The 18,520-nt window shown below is 38.2% G+C and overlaps 1 protein-coding gene across 3 annotated transcripts in view; it reads right to left on the bottom strand.

The window, feature by feature from the left end:
- The window catches only part of grid1b (glutamate receptor, ionotropic, delta 1b), a 476,826-nt gene that overhangs the window by 32,988 nt on the left and 425,318 nt on the right, over positions 1 to 18,520 (bottom strand). For all 3 annotated transcript variants that reach the window (XM_079851869.1, XM_079851867.1, XM_079851868.1), the window contains exons 7-8: positions 13,748 to 13,909; positions 10,376 to 10,495 (exon numbers count right to left, since the gene is read on the bottom strand). In XM_079851869.1, the coding sequence (XP_079707995.1) occupies positions 10,376 to 10,495; positions 13,748 to 13,909 (282 nt within the window). The remainder of the gene's footprint in view (positions 1 to 10,375; positions 10,496 to 13,747; positions 13,910 to 18,520) is intronic.

Genomic DNA, 18,520 nt, shown 5'->3' with positions numbered 1-18,520 from the left:
TGGTCTACTGTTTCCGGTGGATTTTCGAAGTGTTGATCCTTGCACACTATAAAGGCTAATATTGCCCACAACCCATTGCGCTTTGGAGGAGGAACTACAAAAACGAGGAAAAAGTGTTAAAAAACTACAAAACATGGTGGATATGCACAACCAACGGTGAGAGGTTCAGATAAAAGTGACTAATCACATGGTAAAAAAAAAAAAATAGTTAATGTTATCAGTGTTATATTCCATCTGAATAACAATGTGTATAAAGTCCTGATAGGCCATTAACTTTTAAATGCATCATTATGCATTCTTATGAGGAGAATTCTCCGCATGAAAAACACACGCGACTGCAGATCAACGTGCTACTGCATTTCTCTCCGATATGGTAGGAAAATAAATGAAATGAAATGTGGAGGGTTTTAACTGTGGCAAGATGATTGACAGGCCAGTTTACTGTGACAGGATGCGACAGAAAGCAACCGTTAAATTGTATGACGTGCTAGTATGTCCCAGAGCTTTTCTACTTTTTGCTACACACTCAAAAGTATCTACTTTTTCTTCACAAAAAGAGTACATACTTTTAGGGTGTATTATAAGTAGGTGAATTGAGACGCAGCATGAGGCTATCATGGAAGAAATGGGAAACTCCTACTACATGATGGTACCCACAACCCTACAGGCTGCAAAAATAGATTAATTGTCATTTGTTTTTTGAAAGAGAAAACGAGTCCTACGAAGTAGCGGAGCACCTGTTAACCATAGCCACTTCTGAAATGGGTTATGCCCGGACACTGACAGATACCATTTTAGTAGAGTTAAACAAAGCTGTTCTTAAGCCATCAAAGATCCTTGAAAAAAAAGCCAAGTTTATGATGGTGCATCTCTGATGTCAGGAAAGGTTGGTTGAGTCCAGAAGCTGTTACAAGAAAAACTTAATAAGGACATCCCTTATTTTATCCCTTACTGCCTTAACCATCAGTTACATTTGGTCTGAAATTGATTCTGTAAGAGCCCATGGTCCAGAGCTGCGAATGGAAGCTCTAGGGCTGCTGGGAGAGATTACTGCACCAAACTTCCTGTTCGATGCAAACCTTGTGTACAAAGTGCTCACATTGTTGAATCCAACAAAAAAGCTTCTGCAGAGAGAGGACACTGACTTTTGGACAGGTTTGTGGCCAGTGCAAAAGAGTACACTTCATTGTGATGAGGGATATACAAAAGTGTGGGAGAAAGCCACGGCTGCTGCCGATGCACTGCAGAGATCCATGATCCCAAAGCAAAGATGCAAAGCAAACAAGAATATGGATGATTACTTGATGGAGAAAAGACAGGCCAAAGAGATGATGATGGCCATAGGGATTTCAGGTTGAGTTAGCGGAGGCCTGACGGGTATCTCTCACCCTCTCCAGTGATTAATTTGTGAAGTGAATTGTATCAATGACTGGCTGATACTTGCTTCCCTGGCTGAATTACTTTCCTTATTCCCTGCACCATGTGAATTGCTGGAGCAAGAGAGGCTGCATCTACAGTGTCCAGTCCGGGCTCTTAGGATTTACATCTATCACTCAGGCCAATGGCATAAATCCTCCCAGCTTTTGGTCTGTTTTGGTGGTCGCAACAGAGGTAACGCGGTCACCAAGCAGCACCATTCCTTTTAGAACACAGATGCTTTAGCTTTGTCCTATGAGGCGTGCGGGATTGGCTTCCCCTGTAGTAGAGAGGGCTGTCAAAATGGCTGAAAAATGAAATCTTTCTTAAAAATAATATTCTAACTGTATTTGAATTCTAAAAACAGATTTTATGTTAGAGGAAAAATGTACTGTATTGTCTCCTAAGCCCACAAGGGCACAGTGCAATGAGAAAACATTAACCAAATCAAGCATCAATTTTTTTATAGAAAGGAATTTTATTGAAATTTAATGACATGACTTTGTTTAAAGTGCATAACATTTTAAACAAACGTTCATAAATCAAATATAATTTCCTACATTTGCATGCAAAGAAATAAAGGTAACAAAGGTGCACGTAAACAAGTGGAATGGCATCAGTAATATGAGAGTATACAAATGCTTTTAACAACAGACAGCTTAATGTATTATGTTAACACAAAATAGAAAACTATCATTCCGAAACTTTCCACTCATGCAGCTACATATTGTTTGTCGAAAAAACCAGATGGTCAACTTGATCTGGAGCAAGTGCTTGTGTACAAGTGTATGTTCTGTTTTCATTCAGTTTTCATTGTGTCCTGTTTTTGTTTGCAGTTAGTTTGTTAATTCAGTTCGCTACCTGTTTGTTTCTATGGTTTTTGATTGATTTGAGGGTAACACTTTAGAATACTGTTCCTTCATTAATGAATAACTACACAGGAACAAATGAGTAATGCATTAGTAACACTCTAGTAACTCTGATTAACGAATTAGTAAGTAATAGCGCTCAGTTGGATGTGGTAGTTCACTATTAGCTAATCAATAACTACTATTTTTCATACCTCACTGAAGACTATAAGAACTACTATATACAGGTTAATAAATATTTATAATGCACAATGTTTAATATAAGGTAATGGTAGCCCATTAGTAACGAATCAAGTGTTACTACATCATTCTAAAGGAACTACTAATAATTTGGATCAGTATTCTAAAGTGAAAAACATGATAACAACCTAATATTGACTGAAGTCACTGTAAGCTTTTAAGCTTTTTCCATTGGAAGGAATTACTACTCAAAATCTTACAAAAATCTCAAAAGCTTACAATGACTTCAGTCAATATTAGGTAGTTATCATGTTTTTCACTTTAGAATACTGATCCAAATAATTAGTAGTTCCTTTAGAATGATGTAGTAATACTTGAGTCATTACTAGTGGGTTACCATTACGTTTTATTATAAATTATGCATTATTCATGTTAATTATGAACCTGTAGATAGTAGTTCTCTGGGAGGTATGAAAAAAATAGTAGTTCTTGATTAGCTAATAGTGAACTACTACATTCATCTGAGCACTATTACTTACTAATACTTACTTACTAGTATTAATTACACTAATACTTACGCAGTGTAGCGAAAGGATAGTCACAAAAAGTGAGAACAGCTCTCAGACGGGAACTGGCTCCTAGAGTCGAACGACACATCACTGCGGTTTCTGCTCATGGTATTTTACTGTTGGTTACCAATACCACTGTCGTCCGCTCGAACAAGCTGATGGAAACGCACCTAATTAGCTTTTTAGCATAATTTCCCAAGTCATTTTTTAATGAATTATTTCTTAGGCAATTATGCTATGAGGCTAACGAAATGCATATGCTTTTATTTTGCTTCTATGGATGGAAACATCACAACATATTGTTTTAATAAAAAAAATACACTATCATTAAAGTTTTTTTAATTTTAGTAATACAGAAAAAGGTCAAAAAAACATTAAAAAGATTATGAAAGTTTCTTACACTGCTTGAAGGAGATCCCATAATAATTTAATATGGTTTTACATTAGTAACAAAAAATGATATTTGATATGAATAATATATTTTTAAATTTGATTGTTTCATTATAAAACTGCTAATCTCTAAGGTGAACACTCAGTTTAATAAATTATATTGACCATCTGAACCCTAATAATGTCATGTCAACAAATGTAATATACATAATTTTCAGTTGATTTAAAAAAACAAACAGAACCCCCCCCCCCCACGGCAACAATCATTGTTTGAAGTTCAATTGGCAGGATAGCAAATGAGTCATTGAGCTTTTTTCCAGCATATGAGCTTTATCAAACGTATGACTGAAAGTGCTTTCTGTAGACAGCAATGTTAAACACAAGTGTATGGCGACACTTCACCCTGTCTGTGTCAGATCTCCGCTTAGAGTGATGATCTGAAAGAGCACCGATGAGGACGAGGAGGCCACCAATTTATCAAATACTGTCAGTTTTTTTTTTTCCCAGTTTTTTTTTTCTGCAAAAGTTTTCTCTCAGATGACAAATTAAATTGAAGACTTGATTGATGGCCATCTTATCCAGGGGCTCAAGAGACTCAACAAACAAACAAAAGCATATCCTTCATCTTCTATTTGATGTCTTATCAGTCTTGACCCCAAACTAGACAAGCATTTATCTGTTTGCTGAGATCTCGATGACTTTGGGATAAAAGTTTTTAAATAATAAATGGCTGGGTAAAAGCTAACAGGGCTGTGTGGATATCCATTGGTTTTTGCCAGTCTGTGTTGTATAAAACGAGAATTTAAAATTCTAGACTATGACTAAGACAGACTATGACTATACTAAGACAGATTCAGTGGGACAGGCCTTTTTTCTTGTCCTGAGTTAGTGTTGTGCTTTATGGTTGCCATTCAAACCTAAAACAAGTAATCAAGTATTAGCACAAAGGCTGCAGAAGCAGAACAGTGTCCATCCCCATTGTCACTGTATATTGTTTTAGGATTAAAACAGGAAACTCATAGTCGTATTTACACAACATATTTAAGAATAAAAAAAGTCTCTCATGATTATAAAATACTAATAGTTAGTTCAAGTAAAGTCAGTGACATTTCACTCAGCATCAGGACCATCTTTGTTTTTGTCTGCTGTATTCATGGTACCAGGACATCTAAAAGCTTGTTAATTCAATAGCAAGAACAGATGTAAGCTACACTTTTGTTTGGTGGCAAAGCCAGGCCTAATACATGACTGGGACACAGCCAGAGCTTCAGAAGCTTATCATGATTAGCTAGGGCTGTGCAATATTGACAAAAAAATTATATCTCAATATTTTCTGGGATTTTGTCGATAACAATAATAATAGAGGACATTTTGCTGAGTGTGGTTTTGTGCTGTTATCTTGACTGGACCTGCTTCCGTGTACTAAAGTACCTAGACGAAATGGCTCATTCTAGCTCAATCCAGCGAGGTAGTGTGTCGTCACAGGGATGTCCTTCTCCACTACCTCCGGTCTCTTGGTCTCAGGCTGAAAGCTCAGAAAAGAACATCTTAACACCTTCTCAGCTGACCATTTTCTTTAATGTCCGGCTAAATTTTCTCTTAATGCAGGCCTCCTTGAGTTTCCTGTCTCCGTGCGTGCTTGGCCCATTCAGGCTTGACCATAACATTGCAGTGGGAACATGTCGCAGACTTCTGGGGCTCATGGCAGCAGCCTCTCCTGTGATGCCTTTGGGTCTGCTTTATATGAGGCCTTTCCTGTAGTGGATGAAACTCAGGGGCATTCGCTCTTCTTGGTCAGCTTTCCATCTGCTGAGAGTATCGCGCAGTTGCTCTTTTTGCTTCAAGGAGTCAAGATGGGTGTGGTCTGCCACCATCAGGTTATCACGATGGACGCCTCCCTGACTGGTTGGGGTTGAAACGGTGTTTGGACGGGAGAGCTTCACTCGTGGCACATAAACTGCCTAGAGTTGCGAGCCGTCTCTCTGTCTCTGGATCACTTCCTTCCGACCCTGACGTGCTATCATGTTATTGTCAGGATGGACAACATAGCAGTGGTGTCCCACATAAATCGCCAGGGAGGTTCACGGTCGTGCACCCATAACAGGCATATGCGCCACCTCCTCCTTCTATGGGCTCAAGACAGGTTCCTTTCACTGACAGCAGTTCATGTTCCAGGAACCTTGAACCTTGCAGCGGGCTCAGATTTGGAGCCTTTTTGGCGAGACAGTAGGTGGACCTCTTTGCGTCACAAAACTCAATTCAGTGTCACCTGTGGTTCTCCCTGTCTCATCCAGCACCTTCGGGGATAGATACCTTTGCTCATCCATGGCCGGATTTTAGGCTATATGCATTCCCTCAGGTCAAGTTAATCCCTGCAGTCCTTTGCAGTGCGGAATTCGCTTCATCCAGGTAGCCCTGTTCTGGCCATACCAGACGTGGATTTTGGAGCTGAGCTCCTTGGTGGAAGGGTCCCCATGGAAAATTCCAATCAGGAGAGTTCTGTTGTCTCAGCTTCAGGGCAGGATTTGGCATCCTCAAACTGAGATATGGAGGCTGTAGGCGTGGCCGATCAGGGGCTTCTGGTCTTCCCGCTAATGTTTGGGAGACCATTATTGGAACCTCCTTTCGAACCTTTGGAGTCAGTTCCTGACCGGATTCTGACTGTCAAGGTGGCGCTTTGTTTAGCATTTCAGCGTGTGGGGGAAATGTGGCCTTGCATTTGAAGGTTCCATTCTGGTGAAGGTGTTTCTGCGACCCAGGCCTGGTTATGTCCCCACATTTTGTCCACGTCATTTCACTCTCAAGTGGCCATGTTTTTTTCTTTCTTTCCTCTTCCCTCTCCCTCAATGGAGGAGGATAGGCTCCACTTGCTTTGCCCTGTTCGGCCTTTAAGGTGTATGTGGACTGCTCTGGCCAGTGGCGCAAATCGTCTCAGTTGTTTATATGCTTTGGGGCTGGCCACAGAGGGCTTGCCACCTCTAAGCACAGGATCTCTCATTGGGTGAGAGATGAAATTTCTTATGAGGTGCGGAAGCTCCCTTCACCTCTAAGCTCACTCTACAAGGAGTGTTGTCTCTTCCCAGGCTCTTTTTAGAGGAGTCCCTTTAGAGGACATTTGTGTTGTGGCAGATTGGTCCTCCCTGCACACTTTTATCAAGTTCCATAACCTGGATTTGGATACAGCCCCTAGTTCCTCAGTTCTTTCCGCATTAACTGGTCGCATTGGTCCTGGTTGAGTTTGGTCGGGTTCCAAAAAAAAAAAAAAAACTTCTCTGGGTCAGATCTAGCAGCGCTTAGCTTGGCTTATGTGGTATATATTTCCCATTGTGTCATCACTACGCAGTGTTGAGTGAACCTATGAAAGAGAACATCTCAAGTTACTTGCTTAACCCATGTTCTCTGAATAGGGAACGAGATGCTGCGTTCGCTGCCAAGCTCCTCTCACTGCCCAGGGGGGCTTCTTCTTCAGTAGCAAATCTGAGGAGCAGATGGCACGTTCACTGTATCAAGAGTGGGTGATGTAGCGCTGCAACCAAGGGCCTTTCCCATTGTGTAATCGCTACGGAGCGTGTTGCTCCCTATTCTAGGATGTCTGATCCGCCTTGTGTATGGTCGAAAAAGTTACAAAAATCTCAAAATAAATGGATAAGGTTGGTTTTAGGTTTTAGTAGTTTTACACGTTGATATATCCCTATAGAAAGAGTAGCACATTTTAAACTAAAAATGGTACACAAGATAATCAATAAAATAGCTCCTACATATTTTAAAGTTTTGGAGGTCTCCTACAAACAGAATCACATGCATCAAAGGTAAAAAAAAAACTGTTTAATTTTCTCATAATATACATTGCATTTTTCAATTTCACTTTCTCAGTGATACTCTACTCAATTTGAGGGACATTATGAGATGTTGCAGCTGTCATTCCTCATCATTAGCATTAACAAGTGTATGTGCATCAACAAACCGATGTGTATATTTCTATTTTATTGTGGTGAAAATACAGGAACTGTATCAATAACGGTGCATTTGTTCACCCAGCACTAACATGAATGACTGATGTAACATAAACGTTTGTAAAACAAATCATGCTCCATCCTTTATCTTTACTCAAAGTAGTAAGAACGACAGACAATCTACATGAATAGATTCTGTTTTAGGTAATAGTGGCTCACAGCTGCTTAGCAGAAGTATTTTAGTAATAGCGTGAGTTAGCCAGAAACTTACACAATATAAAACACAAAACAAAGTATTTTCATACATTTTCATCTGTCGTACTTACTGGTTGAGATTCCGAGGTGCAAGTTGGTCCAAATAAACTGGGCACTGACCCATCTTTCAAGAGCAAGCGTTTTGTGAATCCCGCATTGAATTTGAGATTTGAGAAGCAGTCGTCAGTAAAATGAAGGGAACAAAGCAAAAATTTGGTATTATACTGCTGTGGTATTGTGGTAAAGGTGAATTTTAACCACTGATTCTTCACAGCCTCATCTTTTGGAAGTGAAAATAAACCAAATTTACTTTCACAGCAGAGAGCACAGCGTCTTGAGACATGATATCCACACGAACAAGCTACAGCAAGATGTCAATTCCACGCAGAACGTAGGCTGGGCATTACGCAAATGTAGTAAGTTGTGAAGTGTGAACTTCACGAAAATTACTGACTCTTTCTTTTGAGATGAACTTTTTATTTATGATGCACTTTCAGCTTTACAACTTTGCAGACTTCATTACACACTACATGAAAGGTCATTTTCAAAAATCCATAATAGGGGCACTTTAATACACATTTCTTTATGGTAAGTGAGAAACATTGTTATAATACTAGGCAAAGTATTACATTATATCGTTTTAAAACTGTTTAACTACAAGCTGACATATGACTAAAACATATGACATGTACAGTATGCCTGACTTCATGCTTTTGTTTTGTCGACTTTTAGTTTGTAATACAGTTTTGTTTCTGTTTCCCTTTATTTATTTCTGGAACATACATTTGAGACAAGAGAAAATAGGATCCAATCATATCTTATTAAATAAAATAAAAACATGTAAACATGTTTATTTCCTTGTTTCATGTATTTGTTTAGTAATTTTGTTTACCTATTTAAATAAAAATGCTTAAAATTAATTGGAGTGGAGTTAGGGGAAGGGATTGATAGGGGTAAATAATAAAATAACAAATAATAGTTTTACAACCCACCCAAACTACGGTTTTAACTCACTTCGGTTGTAGATGTGTACCAGACATGTGGGAAAATCCATGATAAACAGCACAAAAAAACAAACAAACAAACACTTTTTAAAAGTGTCACAACCACCCCCAGTCTCTCTTATATTTATAATCTACATATCTCGTTTAATGTATCTTGATACATTTTTGTTCTCTGAGCTTGTTACAATTCATTGTGGAATTTCCTCATCTGTGAAGGGTGACTGCCAAACTGAGGTACAATTTTGAATAGCCTTACACCCTGTTTACAATACGCAGCAACAGCTTAAGCCTATCTACACTAGACTTGTCAGGGTGAATGTTCAAGATCACCTCAGTGATTCCTCCCTCATCCATTTGTCCTGTTGTCAGAAGTACGCAGACGTACGTTAGAAACAGAACTGAGTATCCATCTACTGTTGTTGCTCCAGTGAAGACAGCATCATTGATTACAATGGGTTCCTTTTTTTTTTTACGTGACTCGACAAGTAGTTCACATCCAGTGTAGAAAGAGTATTAGTGATTGGAATGCAGCACAAATGTGTGTCTGTCTTGTTAGGTAGCTCACTACAGTTTCATACAGAGCTTAATATATAGAAGCAGTCAGAGAAAAGTCATTTAGAGAGACAGAGAGACTAAAGACTAATATAAGACAAAGCCAACAAGGTACTGACTCACTACTGAAGAAATCACTTGAAACTTTCCGGCCTTCTTTAACCTCCAAAGGGTTTCTTGTTTAGCCAGGAAATGTATTTGCCTCGGCTTTCAAACCATGACATATGTCAAATTAACAGCACGGCTTGCTGTTTGTCTCCATAGCAGGGTGGAAATGCAGTTGGCTACACTAATCTCTTTTTGGGCGGCACTGCTTAGAAGACTAAAGCTGGTGCTCTAATAATGAACAACAACAGGACTGAGTACACTTGACGTACCATTAGCTGTCCTTTCCTTTCATTATAGCTAATAAATGTGCTTTGTGTGAGGGGGAGCCGTTGTGTGTGCGGGCAGGGAGTAAATGGCTGTGGCACGGTGGATCCTAATGGCTATAATGTGATACAGTGGGTTCATAATTCAGGTTGGGATGCAGGGTGATTAAATCTTCATTACCAGCAGACTGTTTCCTCTCCTGTAATTTATATTACTCTTTCTTTTAAATGATGGATGGACCCAAACAGTTTATGGCTACAAAAACAGAGCACAAAAAATCAGCAAATACAGCTATGAAGAGAAAAGAGGACAGTCTGTAATGAAAATTACTTGTGATTGTTCTAGGAAAAAGTACAGCAAAAGCTAATTAAAATATCCAACTGTAGGCTAAATAAACCATCTAGTAGTAGACATGGAATTGAATAGACTGTGTGTAGGGAACACTTTATGACATACAAAATAGGTAGTGCACATAGTCATAAAGTTTGTATTACAACATGTTTGGCCTGGCAAGCCAGTTGAAACACGACTCATCACTGCCGTTTGCTCTTGCCTCGAAAACATTTGACAATGAGGTGAGGAGTCAAAATGGCAGTCTGGATACAAAATCTGCACAGATTACACTGTCAATTTGTTCTCAATGGAGAGTCTTTCTGAAAAGCAGATTATGCGTTCTCCATGTTTATCATAGACAAATTTCAGGGAAATTGATTTCAGTTTTCATTTTACCTAAGGTTACTGGTAATGAAAAAATAATCAGAAATCAGAAGAGCTTTTACACCAGGTACTAGAAATGAAAATCCAATTTAACTCACGCGCTTTATGTCTTTTCCAAATGTCTCGCTGAAGCTGGTTCCCAAAATCTCAAACTGAACGTGTGAATTTGATCCATTGTCCATGAAGTCCATAATTCCGGTGAGACCAGTTATACGGCCCTGTGGGAACAAGACAGTCTGAATCAATAACCAATAAAGCGACACAGTAAAAATAACTGATCCAGATCATAGTGCAATGTGCTATACCCTTTTATACATTAAACTTTACCAATTGCAATTTCAAACCTTTAATCTTTCTTTAACCTTTCTTGGGGTTTACAATATGAATGGCCTCGTGGTCTGGGGCCAGTGGGAGAAAGGTTTGGCTCAGTGTGCATTACCGCTCCTTTCCCAATTTGACCAGTACTGCATGTATATCATCAGTTAATTTTACTGTGTGTTTTACATTTTACAGCTGCTGTTAAATGAGTAGATGTGCAAAAGTGTGAGGTGCATACATAACAACATCTGGCATACAGAAACAGCTATATCTCGAGATGTGTTTTTAAAACTGATTAAATTTAACAAGACAACGTTCATGACCCACTGATAACTAAGGTGGGAAAAAAGTAATTCCCTTCCAAGGGGAACTCACGCTGCGTCGAGAATGACACTGTGGGAATGCTCTGCGGGATTGTGTTGTGAAGCATGTGTGAAATCAGTCAAATGGTGTGACGGGACATCAGAGGCGGGTGACATCACGGCCATGAAACCATAAGCATGCCCAAACAATGCAACACTAGTTTTTTGTGTCTTCAGTAAGTGCTCTCTGTGAACTTATTTGTCTTATTTAGTGTTGTCTGTCCTGTTACAAGCATATATATCATATAATGCAGAGCAAAGAGCAGTTTACATAATGACCACACTACATAATGAGTGAGGATACACATGATTTATGCATTTTTTGTTTAGAACAGAGCACGCACAGTCAATTTTTGAGGGGGGCGGCTCTGAGCATTGTGGACAGCTTCCATTACGGACACTCCTGCCTGGCACTCTTCAAGGAGGGCGCTCAGGCTTGCGTTCCACATGGTTCTGGTCCTGCTGCTGTCAAGGCACAGCTGGGGTTCAGGTCATGGGGACCGCAAATAGATTTATCAGCCTCAAAAATTTGAAAAAGCCAGCTCCTCACACCATGCCACTCAAAAACAGAGCGTCGCCACCCAAGCTCCCCCACAGAGAGAATGGGGGTCGGGGAGGCGCTCTCAACTGCAGCCTTCGCGGGGTAAGACAGATCTGGGGACTCTTATTATCTCCAAGAAGGCTGCAGGGAAGAGGTCCTGATGCCAATGACACCAGAACTCTGAGGGTAGTCAAGTGTTCAACACCTCATTATACAGTGCCCATTTACCTTTGGTGCTCTCAGGGGCCATTCTGCTAACCCCGCCACCTAGTGTGCTTCGGGGCGCAGTGGTTACCAGCGAGCACATATCTCAGTGTCCGCCTAGAAACATAGAGGAACTGGGATGCATATTTCCATATCTCCATCCTTCCACAACACAGGAAGTTCCTCCGTTTCACTTTCAGGGGCAAAGAGTACCAATATCTGGTTCTTCCTTTTCGGTCGAGCTTTATCACCCTGCACTTTCACCAAATGCTTGGATGCAGCACTGGTGCAGTTACGACTTCAGGGCATCCACATTCTGAACTAATTCAACGATTGGTTGATTTTAGCTCAGTCACATCAGTTGTCAGCACCTATGTCAGTCTGAGCCCACTTGACTAGGAGTATTACGCCCTCTTCTGTCAGGAGTTTCACTTCAAGATGATTGTGATGTGGCGGCCTGGTCCTCTCTGCACACATTCATGATGTTTTACAACCTGGACTTGGACTCTACATCAGGGTCCCTGAAGAGGGAATGAGACGCTGCGTCACCCTGCCATACTTCCTGCATGCCTGTCAGCGACTTCAGCCTATTAGAAGCTACCGTTGAATTGTTTGGGCATGCTTTATAGTTTCCTGGTCGTGACATCACCCGCCAATGGACTGATTTCACACTTGCTTCATGAGAGCAGAGCATTCACACAGAGCATTCCCAGCGTCATTCTCAACGCAGTGTCTTGTTCTGGAATGCATGAATTATAATTAACAAGGCAAAAAACATAATATTAAAGCATATTAAACATGAGATTTAGGCACTGTCTTCATTTAAACACCAATAAAAGTAATCCATAGTTCTCAGTTGGTTTTGGATGTGTAGTCTATACACAGAATTTGACAAGCACCAGACAAAGTATTTTATTTAGATTCTAATAATCAAAAATAATAATTACAAAATCAACTGAAAAATATGTAAAATTAAATAGAATCATTGAATGGCACAGAATAATCAGCAAAAACTATAAATCCGTCGACTAATAGCTGGGTATTAACAGGAATTATTGCAAAATATAAACCAGCATTATTATTGTTAAATATAAAACTATTAAAAACATTTTTGTTAATTGAAATAAAGCTGAAATAAAAATATAATATATAAATATTAGATAAAAAAAATAAAAAAATATATATATGTGTGTGTATATATTGTCTTGGCGACTAAATAAAAACTGGAAAAAATATTTGTAAATAGTTTTAGCTAATACTGAAATAAAAAAATAAAAAAAGCAAACTCAATGTTAACACAAACTATGATATTATATAAATAATATTAAAATGAAACTGTCATAAACCCTTATTTGTTTACTATCCTTTAAAAGTAGACTAAATTTATCTTGAACAGATTTCTTAATGTTTTCTTTACTGGTCTAACTGGGCCACCTGTTTAGAGTGGTGTGGGTCGCTCAGTGCTTGAAAAGCATCACTATATGAAAGGCCTACAGGAAGTTTCAGAGACAAATCTATCCATGGCTTCACTTGTCCATGTCCCTCTCATGGCCGATTAGAGGTTTCTTGCAGTTCTTTGTGGTTCATATAAAGTTAAAAAGGCGTGAAATGAGGAACACACTCTAGACCGCTTGCTGCCCCTGAGAGCTCACATAGACATGAGCTCGTAAGATGAGACATCAGCTGCTGTGGCCACCACACCAGCTATTGTGCAGCTTTCAGTGGCCCTTGAGAGAGTTCTGTGTGAGGACAACCAGCTATCTCAGCTTGACCGCTGTGCTTGAGTTTAAAAGAAAAGTGATTGCAGCAGTGAGAGGGGAAGTCAGGAAACAACCTACATGAAAGCAATTTGCATTTCAAAAAGCCACATGTCTGGGACTTGATGTAAAGCAATGGAAACTATCATCTTGTCACAGTTGCTTTTATTCAAATACTCGCTATCTTGCCACTTTTAGTCTTGCAGGCTAAATGTGATAGCCCCCCAACAGTGTGACAAACAGCAAAACAGAGTTTCTGCAAAAATCTTGACATCAAACATTTCATACCTTTTGGATTGTCTCCAGCATGGACCAGCCTCCATTCCAGGGCTTGGTTGACTTTCTGATGCAGTTGAGGCTGGCCATGCTGTGCCACTTCCGGTCTTCTAATTTCCGATAGAATGCGTTGGCCAACATCAACACACTGTCATAAAGGTACAGATTGGACACCTGGAATCAAAACAACCAAATAATATATAATACTATTTTTGATCCATCAAAATTAATTTTTAAACGAAACACTGAAATTAAAGTTTTCAATTTGCAGAAAATTGAAACCAAAACAATGTTTATTAAATGATTAGTTCACTTCAAAATGAAAATTCTGTCATCATTTACTCACCCTCAAATTGTTTCAAACCTATATGAATTTATTTCTACTGCTGAACTCAAAAGAAGATAATTTGAAGAATGTCGGTAACCAAACAGTTGATGTACCCCATTGACTTCTATTAATACTAACAGTATTTTTTTTTTTCCTACTATGGAAGTCAATGGGTTACATAAACTGTCTGGTTACAGACATTCTTCAAAATATCTTCCTTTGTGTTTAGCAGAAGAAAGAAATTCATGCAGGTTTGAAACAACTTGAGAGTGAGTAAATAATGACAGAATATTCATTTTGAAGTGAACTATTCCTTTAAATAATCAATTATTTAATCACATTTATTTAATAATCAACACTCTAAATCAACAAAATAAACTGAGTTGCGTATAAACTTGTTATACTGCACATTCAATGTTTAAACATTTTTTTTTCATGACAGAATTATTCAAAAATACATTAAATAATGAAGGCAACAGTTTAAGTAAAAATATAATAAACGTAATATAGTGCATAAATTAAGCATACATGCTCCTCTCTAGAGTTATTTTTTCTAGCGAGCTTTGGAAATTAAATTGCTTTCCTGACGTAAATATAACGTTACTCTATGTGACTGTTTTATTGACGTCTTTTCCACAGTTGAAACACTGAGCGAATACATGAGACATGATATTTCAGGAAGTTGTAATGTTTCTTTAAACATACTGTACCTTCTGATGTTCATTCATGTTTATTTTGTGCAATAACTAGTAATAAAGAAGAGAAAGAGATCCGTTCACGGATCAAAACAACATTATTGTTTGAATTTCATTATAAAATCGACAGAAGTCGATAGCACAGGCTTTGTTTCATATCAACATTAACAAAACACAAATCATATGGAGATTATTGGATGGTAAGAATAATGTCTCGGTTCATCAAACTGAAGATCTGTTTAAAATGAAAAATCAATATTGTCAACCCAACCCTAGCATCCACACATGTGACATGTTTTGCTTTTGTCGCTTATTCACTTTTTTGTGCAGAAAGACACTGACACAGTCAAAACATGCCATCGGAGAATCACTAATTAAGTTCTACTGTTTCAGTCAATAATGTCAGCCCTCCAAAACTTTTTCAGCCGAAACTGACAACTCATTTTCTTTTCAGCCATATTTTAGGTTCTCATATTTCGGTGCATCGTTATTATGGATACAAGACATGGGGCAAGAAAATAGCTAGTTGACCTGACAAATGGTCACATAATAGGTGCCCTACATAATAGATGTATTTACAGAGACAAACTAAAGAGCTGTAAATATGCTCATTGATGTATGTTAACTACACCCTGTGGAGAACTGTCCACCAGATCAGAATCAATTTCTCTGTAATTTCATCTGCATCTGCAGCTATAATTGGAGTATTGTTGTATCGGAGATTCTAATAATAAATGATTTCATAGGCTAAATGTTTCTAGTTATGAATCCCTGAGGAAAGTATATTTCCTTTTGTCCCATTTGACAATTAAGATTATATCGTCTTAAGATCACAAAAAATATAGATGCGGTTTTGGGAGTGTCAAAAGCTAACTGCACTGAATTAACTTTTGGGTCAATCTACAAAATAGGTGCTTATGTGTTGTCCACTGACATACTGTTTGTGTAAATAATGATGAGTCGTCTTTGTAATAGGTGTCTTTAACAACTTTGTACTTACATTAACATGTAAACAGTAAGCACATTGTATTAAATGCTCAAATGCTATTGTATCAAATGATTGTAGTTTTGGGTTTTCATCTGGGGACGTACATGTCACAGTTTTCCTTATTTATTCCCCAAGGCATACACCAAAAAAGGGGCTAGGCCTGGATGAGTTACTATAGTTGCGTGTTGAAAATTTTGGTCATGGTAAGGGCCGTGACATTTCTTAAACATGCTAGAAGTTGTTGTCCAATCAAAACACAATGGCCCAGTTGACCAGTCCGAGGACATTGCTCTTTTCGGAAAGAGGGACTTCATAGAGACCGGAACAAAACTGGGTGTTAATGACAGACTGGGAAGAGAGTTATGATATGATATCTAGGTGGAATGAAGTGGAACCATAATGACTTTACAATCTATTATGGAACAATAACATTAATTATTTGTATCATTATCATGATTTATGAGGGTTCCTTGTTTGGTCCGTCCACAACTGTGTGTTTCAGCTACTCCACTATATTAGCAAATATGCACATTTTGGTTTAAACAATAAAAAAATAGACATAAAAGCTATTATTATGTTTTAATTCTTGTAAGGGTTGGTCTTATGTAGAACGTACATGATGAAGGAATTGAAATTAGAGTCTTTAATAACTCTAAACAGAACACTCAGGAGTCAGATGATAAACTATAGAACAACCACTTTTATACAAACAATACTGGACAAAGAAACACCTGCAGGGTTTAAATCAACAGGGGATGATCAACGTAATTTAGGAACACGTGCAAACTCAATAAATAACCATGGAAACAAACTAGCAGTGGGGACACAGACAAAACAGGAACAAAACACGGAAAAGAAACAAAAAACAAAACAGAACAACATGTGACAATTCTCTCTACAGCTTAAATATTATTAATATATATATATATTATTGGTGGGCCGTTATCGGCGTTAACGTGCTGCGTTAACGTGAGACTCTTATCGGGCGATAAAAAAAATATCGCCGTTAATCTATTCTCAAAGTTGGGTTGGGAGCTGGGTACTACGCAAGCTATGATGACTTTCACCTTGATATTTTAGCGCGGATGTATACCTAGCCGAATTCGGTTCGGTGTTCGGTACGCATTTTCAAACCGAACGGTTCGTTGGACCATTTTTCCTGCCGACCAAAATTTTGTTATTTCAAATGTAGGCAGGTCGCGCGTGGCAAGCGCGCTCATAATGTAAGAGACGCTGGCGCGACCACAACATTGCCCAACATCAAATGGCAAACGTAATGCAAGCGGAACGAAACTGAGCTACTCGTTATTGTGTGGTTGACGGACAGTTGTTTATCAGTTTGGACCAAAGCAGCGCGAGCCTATCTTGATCAAGCGACACTGTTACTTACACAGCGCTAATAAGAGATCCAGTAAAGAAAGCATTTGAATTCGCTACTTGAGTAATAACATTGCTGCGAGATCTAGTGAGAAACATTCACATTTCTCCGTTATTAACAGATCAAACAGTGCCAGGAAGCACAGTGGAAGCCATGAAGAAATGTTGTGCCATGAATGAACTATCCAGTGTCCACAGATCTGCAACATTTACCATGGATTTACTGTAGTAACATTAACTGCAACCATGGAAGTTTGGCAGGAATAGTAGGCTATAACGCCTTCAAGTAACATTACGTTGGTTTTATTTTGACATTATGAATAAAATTGCTGCCTTCAAATGTTAATCTGAACTAAAAATAGACCTTTGTTTATAACTACTAAAATATTAGGCTACATTTCATTTTTTCCAAGGAGCTGTTTTGTTTTATAAGCTCATAAGAAGAGTCTATTATAGCTCCATCATTGCTCAAAGTAAAAAAAAAAAAAAAAATCATACTTTATTATGTTAGTTTTAATTAAAAAAAAATCTCTGGGATTTCTTCACAAGTTCTTTTAAATGTCACTTTGTATTTAAGAAACACGTGCCCTTTAGTCATTATTTGGGTAGCAAACATATTCTGAATGCCTTCGGCAGAATTCAAATGAGCCATTTTAATCTAGATGAATCTAGATTAATCTAGATTAGTTCCAAGATTACAGTGAGATTAATCTAGATTAAAAAAAAAAAAAAGATCTATGCCCACCACTAATATATATATATATATATATATATATATCTTTTTTAAAAACAACAACAACAACAACAACAACAACAACTTAACCACAACAACGATCACTGCAACAAAAAACTTAAACTTGCATCCAACCCTGATTACGTCTTTTATTAAAATCTCTTAGTAAAATGTTCAAATGTAGCCTACTTGCACAAATCAACAGACTTGAAGGAAAATAACACTGCCATATCTTGTTTTAAACATTTTATCTTATGTTCCGCTATGTATCCAGTTAAATGTCAATCTTGTTACAAAGTTTGAAATTGGATATGTGTAAAAAAGCCAGCATTATTATATATATATTTTTTTTAGAATAAGCACCTTGTAGTTCTCATGATCTTGTCAACCATTTACTGGCAATTTGTTTACCTTTTTGGTTAATATTTTTCTTAAAAATGTAATAGAGATGTATTAATTAAGAATAGCTTTAACTCAAGTTATGGGCAGTAAGGCACACTGACTGCTGACAGTGCATCAGGAACTCTCCTCTGTCCATGACCCACCGGATTCAAATCAAAATTCCGTTTCTCATCCAAGTATGACATCTGCTGAGTGTTACAAGCTGCTAGGTGCAGTCATTATTCCAGCTGATGTATAAAATAACACCTGTCCTTCCTGTACG

The sequence above is a fragment of the Squalius cephalus genome, assembly GCF_949319135.1.
Source record: "Squalius cephalus genome assembly, chromosome: 19".
Taxonomy (NCBI): Eukaryota; Metazoa; Chordata; class Actinopteri; order Cypriniformes; family Leuciscidae; genus Squalius; species Squalius cephalus.
Note: the sequence above shows the minus strand (reverse complement) of the source record. Positions and strands in the feature narration are given on the sequence as shown.